The sequence below is a fragment of the Hetaerina americana genome, unplaced genomic scaffold (genome assembly GCF_022747635.1).
Source record: "Hetaerina americana unplaced genomic scaffold, ioHetAmer1.1.p SCAF_6, whole genome shotgun sequence".
Lineage (NCBI taxonomy): Eukaryota > Metazoa > Arthropoda > Insecta > Odonata > Calopterygidae > Hetaerina > Hetaerina americana.
This window is the reverse complement of record NW_027287205.1, coordinates 77,561,687-77,577,433: the sequence shown is the minus strand read 5'-3', so window position 1 is coordinate 77,577,433 and position 15,747 is coordinate 77,561,687. Positions and strand designations below refer to the sequence as shown.

Below are 15,747 nucleotides of genomic sequence, written 5' to 3'. Positions count from 1 at the left end.
AGGGTTTGATTTTAAAGATCGTACATAGTCAGTTAGTACGACTCAAAAACCCCGCCTTTAATTTCAAATTTCACGTCTTCACATAAATTATAACACTCAAATAGTAGCCGTATAACTCACTCGTTCTTTTAAGTTTAAAGACGTCAAATGGGAGCGATTTGCATACTTAAGAGTATTTCCATCGATAAATCCTTCCTCCAAAACGTTTTTCTTATCTCAGTGATGTTTAAATTTTAAAACATTCATGTGCTTCGAGCCACTCACTGATTGTATACATCGTTAACGTAGCTTCTTGATTTTTTCCTCTAACTCACTGTATTGAGAGAAATACTATTTCAAAATAAACTTTGACGAGTCACAATATTTTTATTGTAACAAATTACATATGCGACAGAGAAAATGAATAAAAATCAAAATGAATTGTTTGGATTAAGGTGAGAATGAGAGTCTCTTTAGCCCTAAAAAGGGAAAGAATCTGCTTCTAATTTTTAGTGCATCCGATACGACATAGATCCTGAATCTGATGATGATATTAAGCAATATATTATCACATTTTATGATAATTCCAAAGGATACGTAGACATGAGTTGTAATCTCTCGAAAGTGTGGTAGGAAACTCCACATAATGAGTGATGGTTATATTTGTTCTATTTTTAATACGTTCAGAAACTTAGATATTAGAACTTAATGATATTTTGCATAATATAGATGAGAACTTTATGAAAACAACTCTTGAATAATCCAGTAAAATTCACTTCTAGCGTCACTTTGGATAGAGTGGGCTACACCACAGCTTTATGAAAATCTATGCCCATTATTGCTCTGTTGAGATACATTGAGGTTGGGAGCCCCTCCACGATCAAAGGATAAATAATGGGAGATTAAACTAAATGCAAAAGGAAGAGATCTAAGGATTTCCAGGTGAACAAAAGAATCAAACTATATAAATATATATATGATATACAAAAATAGGTTTGAAAATTTGTTTCAATGTAAATTCTGGGGAAAATGGGTAGAGATATTTTACAGAAAATTCTATATCATGATACAAATGGTCTGATTTGGGCACACAATTCCTACGTAATTGGTTTGAGCAGTTTATAGCATGATACTAAGCTATCTTTGTTGCATGGTGTATATATGTATACATCTCTCTCTGGAAAAGATTTAACGTCAATTATTCTGTGAGAAGTAGAGAGAGCCATTGCTCGAGTTTTTTGACGTTTAGAACCAAATTATTGTCTTTGCACCATGTAGTCATACAATTCAGCAACAACTCACCAGCCACAGCTAGATCATCTAAATGTTTACTGATTGTCATTACACTCACATAGCATACATGATACATTTTTCAGCACCATTAGCCTGCAACTACCCAGGAAGATCATAAATAAAAAAACAATACAGGGCCAAGCACTGACCCCAGTTGTACTCCTCCATTTACTTTGTGAGGGGTGGAGAGGTAAATATTCCCATTACTTTGGTACGGACTATCATGATAAGACTTCATCAAGCTTAATGTCACTCCATGGATGCCCAAATAGCTCAATTTTTTAGATCAACTTACCGTTATCAATGGCATCAAATGCTTTGCTTTTACCAAAGAATAAAACCAAAACTGTACAATTAGAGTCAATCTCTTGAATTTTATAATTTAAAGCTTCAAAATGAGCAAGATTTGTTGACTTTCCTAGCAGAAAGCAAACTGGTGAGCAGATAGCACTTTGTGACTTTCAAGATATTATTAAATTCTTGTAGAGAAAAGTCAAGAACTTTACCAAATTGTGAAATTATTGAGATGGGTCTGCAATTATTGAAATCATTTTGCTCACGTTTATTCTTGTAGACTGGAATAACCTTTACCATTTTAAGGGCATCCGGATGAATACCATTCCCTAAGGTCTGGTTCATGAGCGTAAGCAATGGGGCTAGGATAATGTCTCCAGTCTTTTAATAATTTGCCTGATACACCATCAATGTCAGCAGAATTTTGGTACCCAATCGAATCAAGACAATAGCATAATTCTCTCTCTCATTATAGAGTTTTAGGTACATTGATGTATATGTCACCCTAATGGATAGCATGGGCTCACGAGGCACAGGATGTAGGGTACCTGGCTCAGGGATTCATAGCAATCATTCACCTGCAGAGGCATTACAGTGGTATTTAAATTGCTATTGTTTTTCATGATTTCCCATGCTACTTAAGAGAAATTAGAGGCATTCCTAATCTGCCATCATTATACTCCTGTTTTATCTGCTTAAATAAATAGCTGAACTTCCATTTTTGCTGGGAGTAATGCCGGTATGATGTGCCATTTCCAAAAGATTCAATAAGGAAGTACATAGATTTCCATTTCTTTCATATAATTTTAACTTCAGCTTTTAATGTTGCCACTCGCAAATTTTTACTGGCTCGCATGGGAAAGCAAGGTGTAAATAATGGATGAAATAACTGTAAAAAAAACTGAAATTTTCATAAATATTGGCCAACTGAAATGACCCCAGCAAGTTATCTTGGTTTAGCAAAACACAGAAATATATACATTCAAGAGTCACTGAAGTATCTCTGATATTTAAAAGGATTGGATGATGTAACATTTTTGCAGAGATAAAAATTAGACATTACTGCTGAGTGATCAAGGACTACAGGAGTTTTTTGAGAAATGACATGAAACTAGCCTTGGGAGACCTATATATAACCAAAACAACAAGAGCATGGTCAGCTAATGTGAGCTTTACAGTGGGTATAAGAATATATACACAAACTTAACACATATCATAAAATATATATACGACTAACATTTATGCATAAAATTTAATCTTCACAGTTTGGATATTCATATTCACATTAATCTAAATGCGGCAGGTACAAATATAGTCAGTACAAATGTATTGTAAACTAACATTTTACTTGGCCACAGTGATCACATTCACAAGTCATGGAAAACGCCTTTTAACCACATTTTGACAAAGGGTAAATTTAATTCTTTATATTTTGATTTCTGGCAACTAAATTTCTAAAGAATACAATTGGCATACATTTTTAAGTGTCTTCCAAAAATATTTGTCACGCTGTGGCCACTAATGCTCCTGGTTCCACAGTAAAATATCAACAATTGTTACAATTTGTTCTTCAGATAATGAACGATTGCATGGGAATAAAATGTGCAAGTTTCAAAAGAAACTTGTAGATTATTTTCCCATGCAATTATTATGAATGTATCTGTGGGTGTGCGTGTATGTATATACTCACGCACACATTTATCTTAAAGGAAAGACTCACAGAAGTGAATAATAATTTAAATGGAGAAGCAAGGTATTGATAGTGAACAAAAATACAACAGAAACATATACAAATGAAACTCACACATATTTCAGATTTCCCAACTGACACATAATAATAATGCATTTATATTTTTTCCAGAGATTTTGTACACATTCGTATATATACAAACATAGGACATATTACATATAAACTTCACAAAAACACACTTCCTTCTTCACCCAGAGGAAGGAGGTTTGGCCACTGAAAATTCAAAATACATGTGAGTTTCACTTTTACATGTTTCTTGGTGTTTTAGTTCCCTAGAACTATCTTGCTTCTCCATTTGTATTATATATATATAATGAATGAATGAATATATATATATATATATATATATACACACATACATTCATTCACATGGAAATATATATAAGGATAAGGGATAGGAACAAATAAAAAAAGACAAACACAGGAGAGGTGAGATCGGTGGGATTGAGCAGATTATAAGTGCAAAAATATTTTCTTGACTGGTGCTTGAACCATGGATCTTTCGACTAGCGAGGCTGATGCTCTGTGTGTGGAAAATGTGTGCTCATACATACATACACACACTTATGTGTATACTTTTTACATATGCGCACACATTTTTTTGACAAAATGCATACAGATAGATGCATATAAAAACACTAAGTTGATGTTTTGGTTGCCCCAGCCACCTTTGTCAGAGTATGAGATGTAACTGATGGTGAGACCAAGGGGAAGGAGAAGAGGGGATATTGGGTAGGATAAACCTATGGGCATGCATCATGGATGATTGGTTATGGAGGGAAGAGAAGAAGTGCTTATCCACAATGGGGAAGTTTTAGCCAGTAAGAGGAAGGAATTAAATCCCCAAGCACAACCTAATGCCAGGGACCTAAATTGGAACCGTTGTCATATTATCCAGGGAGGAAATAACTGTCACATTTTAGTAATTATGAAAGTTTTTCTATATTAAAGTAAAAAATTGACATTATTTGAGCCGCAGGAAGGAGTCTGAAGAAACAGGAGATATATGAGCAGGTGGATTTAAGAATACTGCAAAGCCTCATGGGATGTAGATGTGACACAGTGGTAAGGTTGGCGGTAGTTTGGTAAGGAATATGGGAAAGATATCTCGAAGGATGAGCGTTAGGGACACAGAATGGAAGTAATTTGTGCAAATGGAGGGAGTCATTTTTCCTCTTATGGGACATATAATGGATTTATTTATAACGGCACATTTTTTGTGCAGGAGGGATTTTGGGTAGCCAGGTTGAACAAGAGGTATGAAGCCTTGAAAGGAATACATTTAGGGAATAATGGTTATTGCTTATGTGCTGGTCCCCAGGATTGTTGTAGGATTGCTGGTACAATTGTTTAGGGTATGAAGGATGATAACTATTGAAGTAAAGATACAGTTGTTTGTTTGAGGGTTTTGATAAAAAACTGTGGGGTGGAATTTGTTGCTGAAGAGGAGATTGCATACATATTAGTTCCAGAAATTTATCTAAATGACACGAATAAAATACAATGTCTACACATATATGACTAAAAACCATTTGATGAAACTTTCAAGATCAATCAAGCAGTACCCAGAAATAAAAAAAGTATTAAGAATATATTTGAGAATAGATCATTTATGTACAAACACAAGGAATAGAGAATCGATAAAATTTTGCAATTCAGTTAGCCTTTTATGATTTGACACAATTCATAAATCAATTCCATTGCTACATAAAATCTCCAATGGGCATTCACATCAGGTTCACATATCTTCTGTGCTCCATTTATAGGATTCTTCCTGCAATGCCTTCCTTGAGTTCTGTTCCTGAAACCACTTTTGTTCAAACCCTGTGGATCTATCAACACCATCCCATCGATAACCAGGTTTGATGCCATAACGATTGGGAGGTGGCGGAGGACCCTGGTAAACTGGGAGCTGTTTCACTGTGAAATTAAAATAGGAATTAATGGTAACCATTAACACATAGATGTTGAGGTATCATTAACTTAGTGGAAGAAAAATTATTATTCAAAATATCAGTATTTCAGCAAGTCTTAGAAGAATCTAAAATCAAGCAATAAATTCAAGAAGCCACCTTCACATTAGGTCTAAATTCAGATCTAAAGCTACATCTAAACTAGTTAAGCATTAAGGAGCATTCTTTTAGGTGCCTAAATGTTAGGCACCTAATGAAAAGGCAGCTTTAGTTTGGACACCCCACACAGCAGTACTATCAACTATGTAGCCAAGAATAAGGAATAAACAGATGATGTCCGAATGTAAATATTTTGATATTCCAGATAGCTTGTGCAAACATTTGTGTGCAATTGCAAAACCATGTAATAGAAATTATGCAAAAATACATGGTTTTTGCATAATACTGAGTTCAATTTGCCATTCAGCAGTCTTTTATTGAAGTTTTACATTTCTTTCTTTTAAATTAGTAACATGAACGATTATTGGTACTAGTTTTATATTCATTCTCTCTTATCAGGCTAAATTTAACTCTTAATAGATTACCTGTTTTTTATATTTTGCTTTAATTATTACGTCAGATAGTATTACATTTAACTTATTTTTAACTTTTTATCTTATCATATGGTATTTTCATTCCAGGGTAATTTTTCGGTGATTAATCCTTGTAAGTAATTGCTTTGAGATGTGCTTTATGTTGGTTATAGTTCATTTTTATTTATGCATACTTTTTTTGCTAAATGTTTCATATTTTTAAGTTAAGTTTATTATCAATTAAATATATATCCTACAGTTAGTATTTGTCTGCACTCTTTCATTTTTGTGGGTTTTATTACTTCGTGGGCTTACTTAGTGTACCAATGACTACTTTAGCAAAGGCTTGGCGAGCAATCTATGATCAACTATATGGATTCACGCAGACAGCTATATTTTTACTAAGGGCATCAATATGCTTACACTCTCCACACAGAACATTACACTTGAAGATTATTTTCCATAATTTTTATACACCGAAATTAGATTTAACAAGCATACATACAAGGCGTGACTGCAAACACAATGACAAAGACAATGTTCTTAGCCATGAAATGAAGCACCAAACGAAGAAATATGTTCTTACCTCTACATTTCAATCCAATAACTTGATAAAATAAAGCTAATAAGAGAATCAAACTACATTCATGAGGAAGGCGCCAAATTTCTCTTGACTAAGGAAAGCTCCAACTTTTCCCGTTAATAAAGCCCTTCATTTTTTCAACAAGTAAAAGAGTACTCTCTCAAAGAAATAACCAATATTATTTTGATCAATATGAATAACACACTCCTGCCATGGTGATTATTCTCCTGCTAGCTGCCACGCTTCTAGCACTTGAAATTATGAGGTTGCAATATGGTATATTTAGAATACACTTCTTGTATCCTAAATCCGGGCCCAAAATAGGTGCCTAAATTTGCTCCCTAATGACACTCTTCAACATGGCATCCTCCTTAAATCTGAGCATTTTAGGGGCCTAACTGGTGAGTATGGATGCAGCTTAAGACATATAAGAAATGAAGCAAACTTGCTGCACTGTAGCTAATACTGTTATACTGTGGCATCAGTAGATCTAGTGTAGCATTGCAGTTTAGTACAGTATCAGTTCTACAGTGCAGTGACACTAGTCGGCAATAAAAATCTATTCTGTGGAAACGCAAAGGCTTATTTGTTGCTTCTTTTTCAATACAATGGAATTTCACTTGTCCTCAAATATCTCTCAAAAATTGGTGACAGCAGTGGTTGGGTTCAAAATTGAAATTGAGCCCCTAGGTCTTTACAGTTGTTACAGAGCAAAATGGTTCAATTTTTACACAATTATTAATACACTGTAGTATACACTGTTTAAGCAATTATTTTTTTTTAAATAAGGCCAATTTAGACAAATGGAGAGATAATAACTTTCTGATTTTGACCATGCAAAACAGATAAAAACTGCTTTAAAATTTGGATGGAATGTGGAACTATGTCATCCAAAATAGTTTACTTCTCATGTAGCTGATTCCTACAGAAGGGTACACTAATAAAGGCTAGTGCTACCATAATGATCAATTATGCAATATTCCAGGACATGAGAAACAAACAATAAAAGACTTCCACCCAAGGAACTGGAAATTCCCAAAATAACACTTGGATCCAAATTTTTTTGCCAATAAAGCTCTTTGAGCTTAAATCACAAAGCTTTTTCAAACTAACAGGTAAAACACCTCATGGAAAAACACCATTGACATCTAGTCTAGACCTATATCAACCAAGTCATGAACTATGAAGAGAAAAAATCATAAAACTAAGTAAAATTATGGTAACTTAGACACAACAAAAAAAGTGAAATGCTTTACTCCTGAATCTACAGCTTAGAACAAACTTCTTTTTCTGAATTAAGAGATATATCACCACACTAGTATAAACATTATTAACATGCATGATCCATATGCTCCCAATACTGAAAAGAGATCCAATGGAATATTGATGTTACCTTCTAGGACTTAACTTACCATCTACACCTTTGCCCCCATTTTCCTTTTCCTTCTTTAATTTCTGGCTCCTTATATATTCTTGCATCGGGTCTCCCTCCCTTTCCTGCTCCCTTAAGTAGCTCTCCAAATCTTTGTCATCTGCATATCGAGCCAAGGGTTTGGACATTTCATAAAGGTCCTCATGCAAACGAGACATTTGGTCCTCTACCTGCTTCAGCCTGTAACATAGATGGTAATTTCAATGAATTTAAAAATTTAACAACTATAAATTCAACCATAATAAATAAATGTTACCAACAAGCTCAGCCACATTTACTACAAATCCTTGTGAGAAAGAGTAGTATTAAGGAAAATTTCAGAGTGATTACTCAATGAAAATGTTAAGAAAATTTGTCAAAAAATTAACATTACTATTAATTCATTAATTGTTATGCATAAAAATATAAAAGTTCACTCGATGGTATCAAATCTGACTAAAAAATCTGTGGAAATTTGTCTTGAATGAAATAATAATGTAAGGTATTTTCTTAACACTTTTTTACTCTGTACTAATAGTTTCAAAGCATAAGCGTCTACTTCAGATACATTAGAGGTAAGTGAAGATGATGCCTATGCCTTGAAACTAGTAGTACCGAATAAAAAGCATGTGGAAAATACCTAGTATTACTCTTTTATTCATAAAAAAATTCAATTAAAGGAAAACTTCAAGGAACTAAGTCCAAAAGCAATACCGTTTAGGCCTTATGCTTCCCTTTCCAATATTTTAAAGACAAATTCCAAGAAACTGTGAGTTTTGCTACAAAAGTAACTTTTAACGGAGTCATCCACCAAGTGTACATTACAATGAATTTAAGAGTGCAATCATTCTTATTGACCAGGATCCCGGTCAAGGTGAATGATTTTTACACTCAAATTGTTACATTGTAAATTTTAAAGGCTTGGTAGTTTTGTTAAACATCTCATGCACTGCCAAACCATTTTCTAAAACAAATTTAAGTTCTGTATGACACCCATTTTGGGCACACTTCATGCTTCCTACTTGAGGTGCTTCGTGGAGAGCACTTTAAGCACGCCATCTGTCAGACTGTGGACCCCTTAGCCCTTTACATTAAGAATAAGATAATGCAGATGCCAGGTTTCTCTCCACCACTCCTCCTTTCCTACCCATACCTAATGGCACAAATGACCTCAGCTGTAGGTCACCTCCTCTAATAACTACTAGAACTACAAATTGATAATGTATGGCTATTAATTTTTCTCATTTTGGAAGAATGCAATGATTGCATTATTATTATTATTATGATTGCATATGGGAAAATGTAGGGAAAAATTATAAAGAAATCAGTCAATTGGGTAAAAAGGGGATACCGGTTGATGACGACTAGAATGATAAGTATGGAAAAATATTTTAGACAAAATCTGGAGATTGGACGTGCCACAATTTACAAGTATTTGAAGACAAGTACATCAGTGACCTATGAAATATTCCTAGAAGCAGAAATTGTTTTTGCATCTATCAAATTTCCTTGGTGAATTGGCATACCAACTTGACTTTCATAACTCATAGTTTATTTAGGGTTTGCCAACAAATTTCATTCCATCTTTGATAAAGTCAGAGAATGTTGAACACACTCATTCTCACCCACTCATCTGCCCTGACCTTAGAGTCGAGCTTCGAAAAGTCGGCAAACACTGAACCTCTGACCCGGAGGAAGACCCGAAAAACTTGATTACAACGTTTAATATTGTTAATATATCAGGTCTAGTTTCTGTGTTAATCCTAATATGCTAATTGAATAAATTCAACAGCTGATATTTGAAAGAGCTTGACATTTTTGAGCAAGCAGGTGACAATGTGATGTGATTTAAATGGCATTGATTCTTTCCATTAAATTAATCGTCCATTCCCAAATCAGGAACTTACCCTTTTCCCCATTTGTAATATTTCTCCTTCTTCTTGTTTTCCTCTTCTTTCTCTGCTGCTTTTTCTGCAGCCTCCCTTGTCAGGTCCCTCTTCTTCCCAGTTGCTCGATCTCGCAGAACTGGCGCAGCATTCTTTCCTGAGACTTCGTCACTCATCTGTATTCAAATAAAAAACCAGGGGCCATGTCACATAATTTCCATTTCAGCAAGGATTCACATGATCTATAAGACATATTCAAATAGAATACCTATGCTAGATTTCTACTTCCTATACAGTCATACATTTATGCTGAGTATCAATTAATTTTTTTAAGAAAAAATTCACCAAGTGTTCCAATATGAGGCTTGTTTGAAAAGACCATGCTAAATCAGAAATATCCACTAATTAAGCATATAACAGTAGTTTACCATCAGTAGCATCTACTCCAGGGAACACGCACCAAGTTTCGGTCAGATGAGACCATTATTCTGCGTTTGACAACGAATTAAATTGAACAAGGCGAGTGATTTCCAAAAAATGAAGTGGACATTGCGTGCTGCTCAGACATTATCGCTGGCCCCAGTGGGGTAACGTCCTCATCTGCCAATTCAAGGGTCGTGGGTTCAACTCCCGCCTGGGTGGGTTTTTCTCCATCTAGGGCTTCGGTGTTCATTATCGTGTCAATTGTTATTACTGTAAATAGTCTGATGTAGAAGGCCAAAAAGTGCAGCTTTCGGACTAAGGGTAAATAAATTGGTGATCGACAATAACAGGATGAAGGTGCACGACATTGCTAATTCTGTTGAGTCAACAGGTGCATAATACTTTGCATTTACATTTGGACTTGAGAAAGTTTCCATATCATGGGTGACATAATTACTTTAAGTTGGCCAAAATCAAAACCATGTGACAGGTTCTAGGGTCAGTTTTCAGCTGCATCAGTGAAACGCGCACCACTTTGAACAATGTGTTTCATCAGGAGTCAGTACCAATGCTAGCAAAGATCATTCTGTCATCTTGGAACGTTATGGTGATGGTTCTTTCAAGAGTCACAAGGAATGCTGGAATGCTACATTGACTATTCATTACAAATGCATACTGTGCATCATCATTATATCATATGAAAAGTGAGTGGCAAATAAAATTTGCCGACCCCAGCGGCGGCGGGGTAACGTCCTTGTCTGCTATTCCAAGGGTAGCGGGTTCGATTCCCGCCTGGGTGAATTTTCCTCCACCTAGGGCTTGGGTGTTTGTGTATGTGACCATTGTTATCGTTGTTAATAGTTCGATGTAAAGGCCAAGATGTGCTGTTTTCGGACTGATACTGAATAAATAAATAAATAAAATAAAATGTCCACAATGGGCCTAAAAGATGTCCTTTCCTCATCACAACAAGAAACCAGCTAAACTCTTTTGCAGCTTGGGTCACAAAGTTGATTGAGTTACGATTCGAACCCATTCCCATTTTTTCCCCTTTTGTCACCAAATGTAGCTCCCTTGGACTACTACCTCTCTTCCAATATAAAGTACGAGGCATGTTCAGGAGGTAAGCATACTGTACCCTTAGCAGGCTGTGGTTTTTTGTGGGTTGTCAACACTGAGTGGTAGAGGGGGATCTCGTGACCAGAGCCAACATTGCAGGAACATGGTAGCATGTAAACTCACATTATTGTGTCCAGTTGCATGAAAGATGTTGTTAAGAAATGCCACCAAGTGCGAGCCGTGTGCTGTGATCTGCTCCCCACTTAAGGAAGGAATAACAACTACCAAAATTTTTTCCTGAATCAAAACGGTTTACAGCGAGGGTTCGATTAACAGAATGAATGTGTTTAATTGGTGTAGGTAGTTTAGTGGAGGCAGAACAAATGTTCATGACAAATGGAGGAGTGGAAGACCTTCCATTTTGACTGATGAGTTGGTGCAAAAAATCAAGGAAACTGTTTGTGAAGACAGCTGATTGACAGTGGATGAAATTTCTTCGATGTTTCAACAGCTCTCCAGTTCTCTCTTATATGAGACACTAACAGAAATGCAGGGATACCAGAAACAGGGTATAAAATGGAGGCCAAATCAGCCGACAGAGCAGTACCAGAAACATTGGATCAATAGCACCTACGAGTTTCTTTAGCAACTTGAATTGGAAGGTGAGGATTTTCTGTACTCTATTGTGACTGAAGATGAAACCAAGGGTAGCTCATTACATGGCTGTGACAAGAAGACAGTCGTCATAATGGCATCACACCAATTCCCAATCTGCCAAAAAATTCAAAACCAAAATTTTGGGCAAAAAAATTAAGACCTTGTGTTTCGGGACCAAAAAGCATTACTTTGATCGAATTTCTGCCACAGCGGGAGATCATAATGCACAATGTCATGGTGAGGCCTTAAAAAAACTCATAAGGAGCATTAAAAACAAGAGGAGGAGAATGTTCACAAGAGGAGTGTGCTTGTTGCATAACAACATCCGGCTTCACACAGTCTTAGCCACTGATATGTGCTTGCACTCATTTGTATGGAATGTTTTGAACCTCATATTCTCTTAACTTGGCATCTAGACATTATCATCTTTTCACTTCCCTGAAGGCACACATGGGAGGAATAAAATTTTGAACTAATGAGCAGGTGCAGATAGAGGATCTGAAGTGGGAGAGCCTGGCAGGAGTTCTTCGAGGAGGGCATTAAGAAGCTTGTGCCATGCACTAACTACATGAATTGAGTGGGACGGCAATTATGTGGAAAAAATTAACTAGTGTATCAACAATATTTTGTAAATTTTTTCATATTCACTTTTTCTAAAATATATAAAAATCTAGTATTTACTCTCTGATCATGACCCGTAATACCTTGTAGGATTTTTTTTGTAAGTAATCTACCAGTTAAGGTAGGTGTTGGATGGACACAACCATCAAATAAATATTTTGTGACTCATAACAAAAAACAATCCCGCAACCTACTCTAAATGAAGCCACTCTTCATCTCTGAGTTATTCCTTCCTCCCTTCATCCCAATGCCATGGAAAGCAGAGAAACTAGGGAGCTGGAGGTTTTGAAGTAATGCAGGTTACCATAGGTGGTAATGGTCCCTCATTTTAAGACAATTTCTGTCATTTTAGAGACTTAAAAGTGAAATTTTGTGAAAAAAACAATTTTTTGGGTGACTCGACTGAAAATAGGGGACAATACCCGCAATCAGGGAGCAAGTCCCAGTCCTTCATTATCCTTCAGTATTTTTTATGAGAAGTGCCTAGATATTAAATTCATTTAAACAGCATTGGTTGACAACACCACAATACAACTCATTCTCACACAATATGAACAACATATCAAAACGATCAATCTTAAGCAGTATAAAGTTTGACTTTTGTATTCTGGTCTGCCATCATTCCATTTGCAGATCATTTCCTTTGAATGCACTCCTGTTTCCTTCCTGGTACTACCTCCAGCTGATACCTGCTTTGAAACAGCATCTCCCAGTAACTCTAGCCCAGCCCTTCACCCCCATTTCTGTGTACCTAGTTTATGCTCTAGAAATGCAGCACAATGCATGATGACGTAGATAAGTAGAAAAATTTGTCATGTTTATAATAAATTGTTACATTTTTACTACATATTTTATATACTTCCACTGTAATCAGAGATATCTCCTTTAAATATAAATTTGATTTCGCAGGAGAATCCTTACACCTGCAAGGTAATGGACATTTTTGGCCCAACTGATAAGAAGAAGTCTTATGCTTCCCACTGAAAATTTTTATCACACTTTACAAAAACCTCACAGAAATTCTACTAAAACCTTGCTGAAACTTGTGTCAGCATTTATCAACGATCAACCACAGAGAATGTATAATCATTTAGTAACACCCACATGAACAAAATGCAGAGTTTGGAGCAAGAAAATGTTTGACTTTGACAAGAATGTAAAATATCATAACACCGAATCTGTATATTGTATTATCATCAAAGATGACAGTCATTAAAGTTTATGAGAATGCCCAAATCAGATACAATTCAATAGACGGACACTGCTACGTCTCGGTACATTTACCTATTTCCCCTTATATACTATGGCACTATATCTTAAAAATGCCTGGGATCCAAAATCGGAAGAATTTGACTTGGAGTAAAACAAACGCATACATACCTTCGCAAATACTTCTTTTTCCTTCAATTGATGTTCTAAATTTTCCATTCTTAGTGATTTGGCATCCTGCAAACCAGCCTTTTTACCCTCAAGCGTTCTTTCTTGTCTCTCCAACTTCTTATCATTCTCCTTAAACGTTCTATCATCATACTTAGGACCAATACCAGGCATTCTCTCTTTCATATCTCCCGTTTTCCCCTTCTGACGAGGCGGTGACTCGTCCGAGTCACTTCGACGTCGCTGGTAAACCTGCTCAACCTTATTCCGTGGACCTTTCTGCTGCTGAGGTCTGTCTGGATTTTGTTTGTATTTTGACCTCTCTTGGTATTTATCAAAGTCGGCTTTGCTATGAAACTTTCTTTTGGGCGATAAATCGGAATCACTGTCGAACCTTGATTTTTTTTTAAGAGGCCCACGTCTTCTTTGAGGGGAAACACCAAAATCTTCCTTATTTCTTGGTCTTCTGGGAGGAGATCCGTCAGTACTCCTATCGAACCTTGATTTTCTGCGAGAAACTTCATTTAAATTACCTTTAATACTAGACTTCCTCGGAGGGGATTCATCAGAATCATCTTTATTTCTCCGTCCTCTTGGAGGAGAAATATCCGAGTCACTGTCAAATCTTGACTTTTTTCTTATCCGTTCGCCCGATATTGATTTCGTACTTGGCTTTCTTGGCGGAGATACATCAGAATCGTAGGAAGCCGATCTATGTTTATCACCAGTATCACGCGAGGACCTATCTTTACGAGGTAAAAGGCTTTCATTTCTCTTCGGGTTATTGGGAACCAAAGTCTTCCTAGAAATTCTGGGAGGAGATTCGTCACTGTCCATAGTTTTCTGTGACCTCCTGGGAGGTGATGCGTCTGAGTCTTCATCATAGTCCTTGCCGCTTCTGTCATGACCGATCCCTGACTTAATCGTCTTCTGGGACTTCCCGGAATTTTCTCCCCTCGATTGGCTCCTACTTACTGGGGAATTTATTTCAATGTCACGAAAATGATCGTCTGCATTGTCACGACTGGAAATCTTTCGCTCTTCTGTCACTTTAATGTCTTCAATCCCGTTCGCATCTTGAATAATTTTCCATTTGGATCCTCGAAAAACTTCGAGTGCTTTCACCTCTTCGGGCCTTTCATCTACAATTCCTGCAATTTGAGGAGCATCTTCTGCTAACTCATATAAATTGTAATCACCATCGTCCAAGGGCTGCATGGTCTTTAGATCTATGTCATCATCAACTATTTGAACTCTGAAAACGTAAAGACGTCTCATAATATGGGGATTAGATGAATTCATACACACAGCACAGAAATCACCATGAATACTTTGACAAAGCCAAAACCGTGGTTGGAGGTAAAAATATTGCTATAAAAACGAACTTATTTACGCCCTATTTACAAGAGTGATGAAATCGCCGTTCTATATTAGAAACGTATTGTTATGAAACAGTACTACATTCGGAAAATTTACAAATTAAGATTGAAAATTGCTAAAATAACGAACACAGTCGCGTGTAAAAACAAGAACGAAATAAGTTTCAAGCAAAAACAAAGACTACAATGCAAAATCACTCCTCACCTTTCTGGTTGTGAGACCTTTTTCCGTTTTTTCTTTTTTTTACTATCCGATCCTCGAGATAAATATTTCTTTAAGTATTCCTTCTGATTAACAGTACCCACACTCATGTTTACTTTTTATATCGTAAATTGGCTCCGATTCGACTGCATTCGAGATTCGAGATATCGGCATTCTGCAATGCATTATGATTATTGGTCAGATCGAAGTGCATTCAGTTCAGTGATTGATCGATGAAAACAACAACTGTTATCGATTCTATCGATGTTGCCATCGAATATTTTGTGGGGTGGCGGGAACGTCGATGAATTCTTAGGATAAAAATGATTTTGATTCTTGTATACAATA

The 15,747-nt window shown here is 36.1% G+C and overlaps 1 protein-coding gene across 1 annotated transcript; it reads right to left on the bottom strand.

Moving 5' to 3' along the window:
- Positions 1-2,693: 2,693 nt before the first annotated feature.
- Positions 2,694-15,524, bottom strand: LOC139695094 (BUD13 homolog). The gene is made up of 5 exons (XM_071593721.1): positions 15,403-15,524; positions 13,822-15,073; positions 9,703-9,857; positions 7,797-7,996; positions 2,694-5,236 (listed from the first exon to the last, which is right to left on the bottom strand). The coding sequence occupies exons 1-5, from the start codon at positions 15,507-15,509 to the stop codon at positions 5,055-5,057; spliced, it is 1,896 nt and encodes a 631-aa protein (XP_071449822.1). The 5' UTR covers positions 15,510-15,524; the 3' UTR covers positions 2,694-5,054.
- Positions 15,525-15,747: the final 223 nt, after the last annotated feature.

What these genes read in the sequence shown, in the direction of transcription:
- LOC139695094 (XM_071593721.1), bottom strand. Translation starts at nt 15,509, where the DNA reads ATGAGTGTGGGTACTGTTAATCAGAAGGAATACTTAAAGAAATATTTA. An exon ending in TATTACAAATGGGGAAAAGG is followed by an intron (nt 7,997 to 9,702) that starts GTAAGTTCCTGA and finishes TCTATGTTACAG; the next exon opens with GCTGAAGCAGGTAGAGGACC. An exon ending in TGGGGGCAAAGGTGTAGATG is followed by an intron (nt 5,237 to 7,796) that starts GTAAGTTAAGTC and finishes TTAATTTCACAG; the next exon opens with TGAAACAGCTCCCAGTTTAC.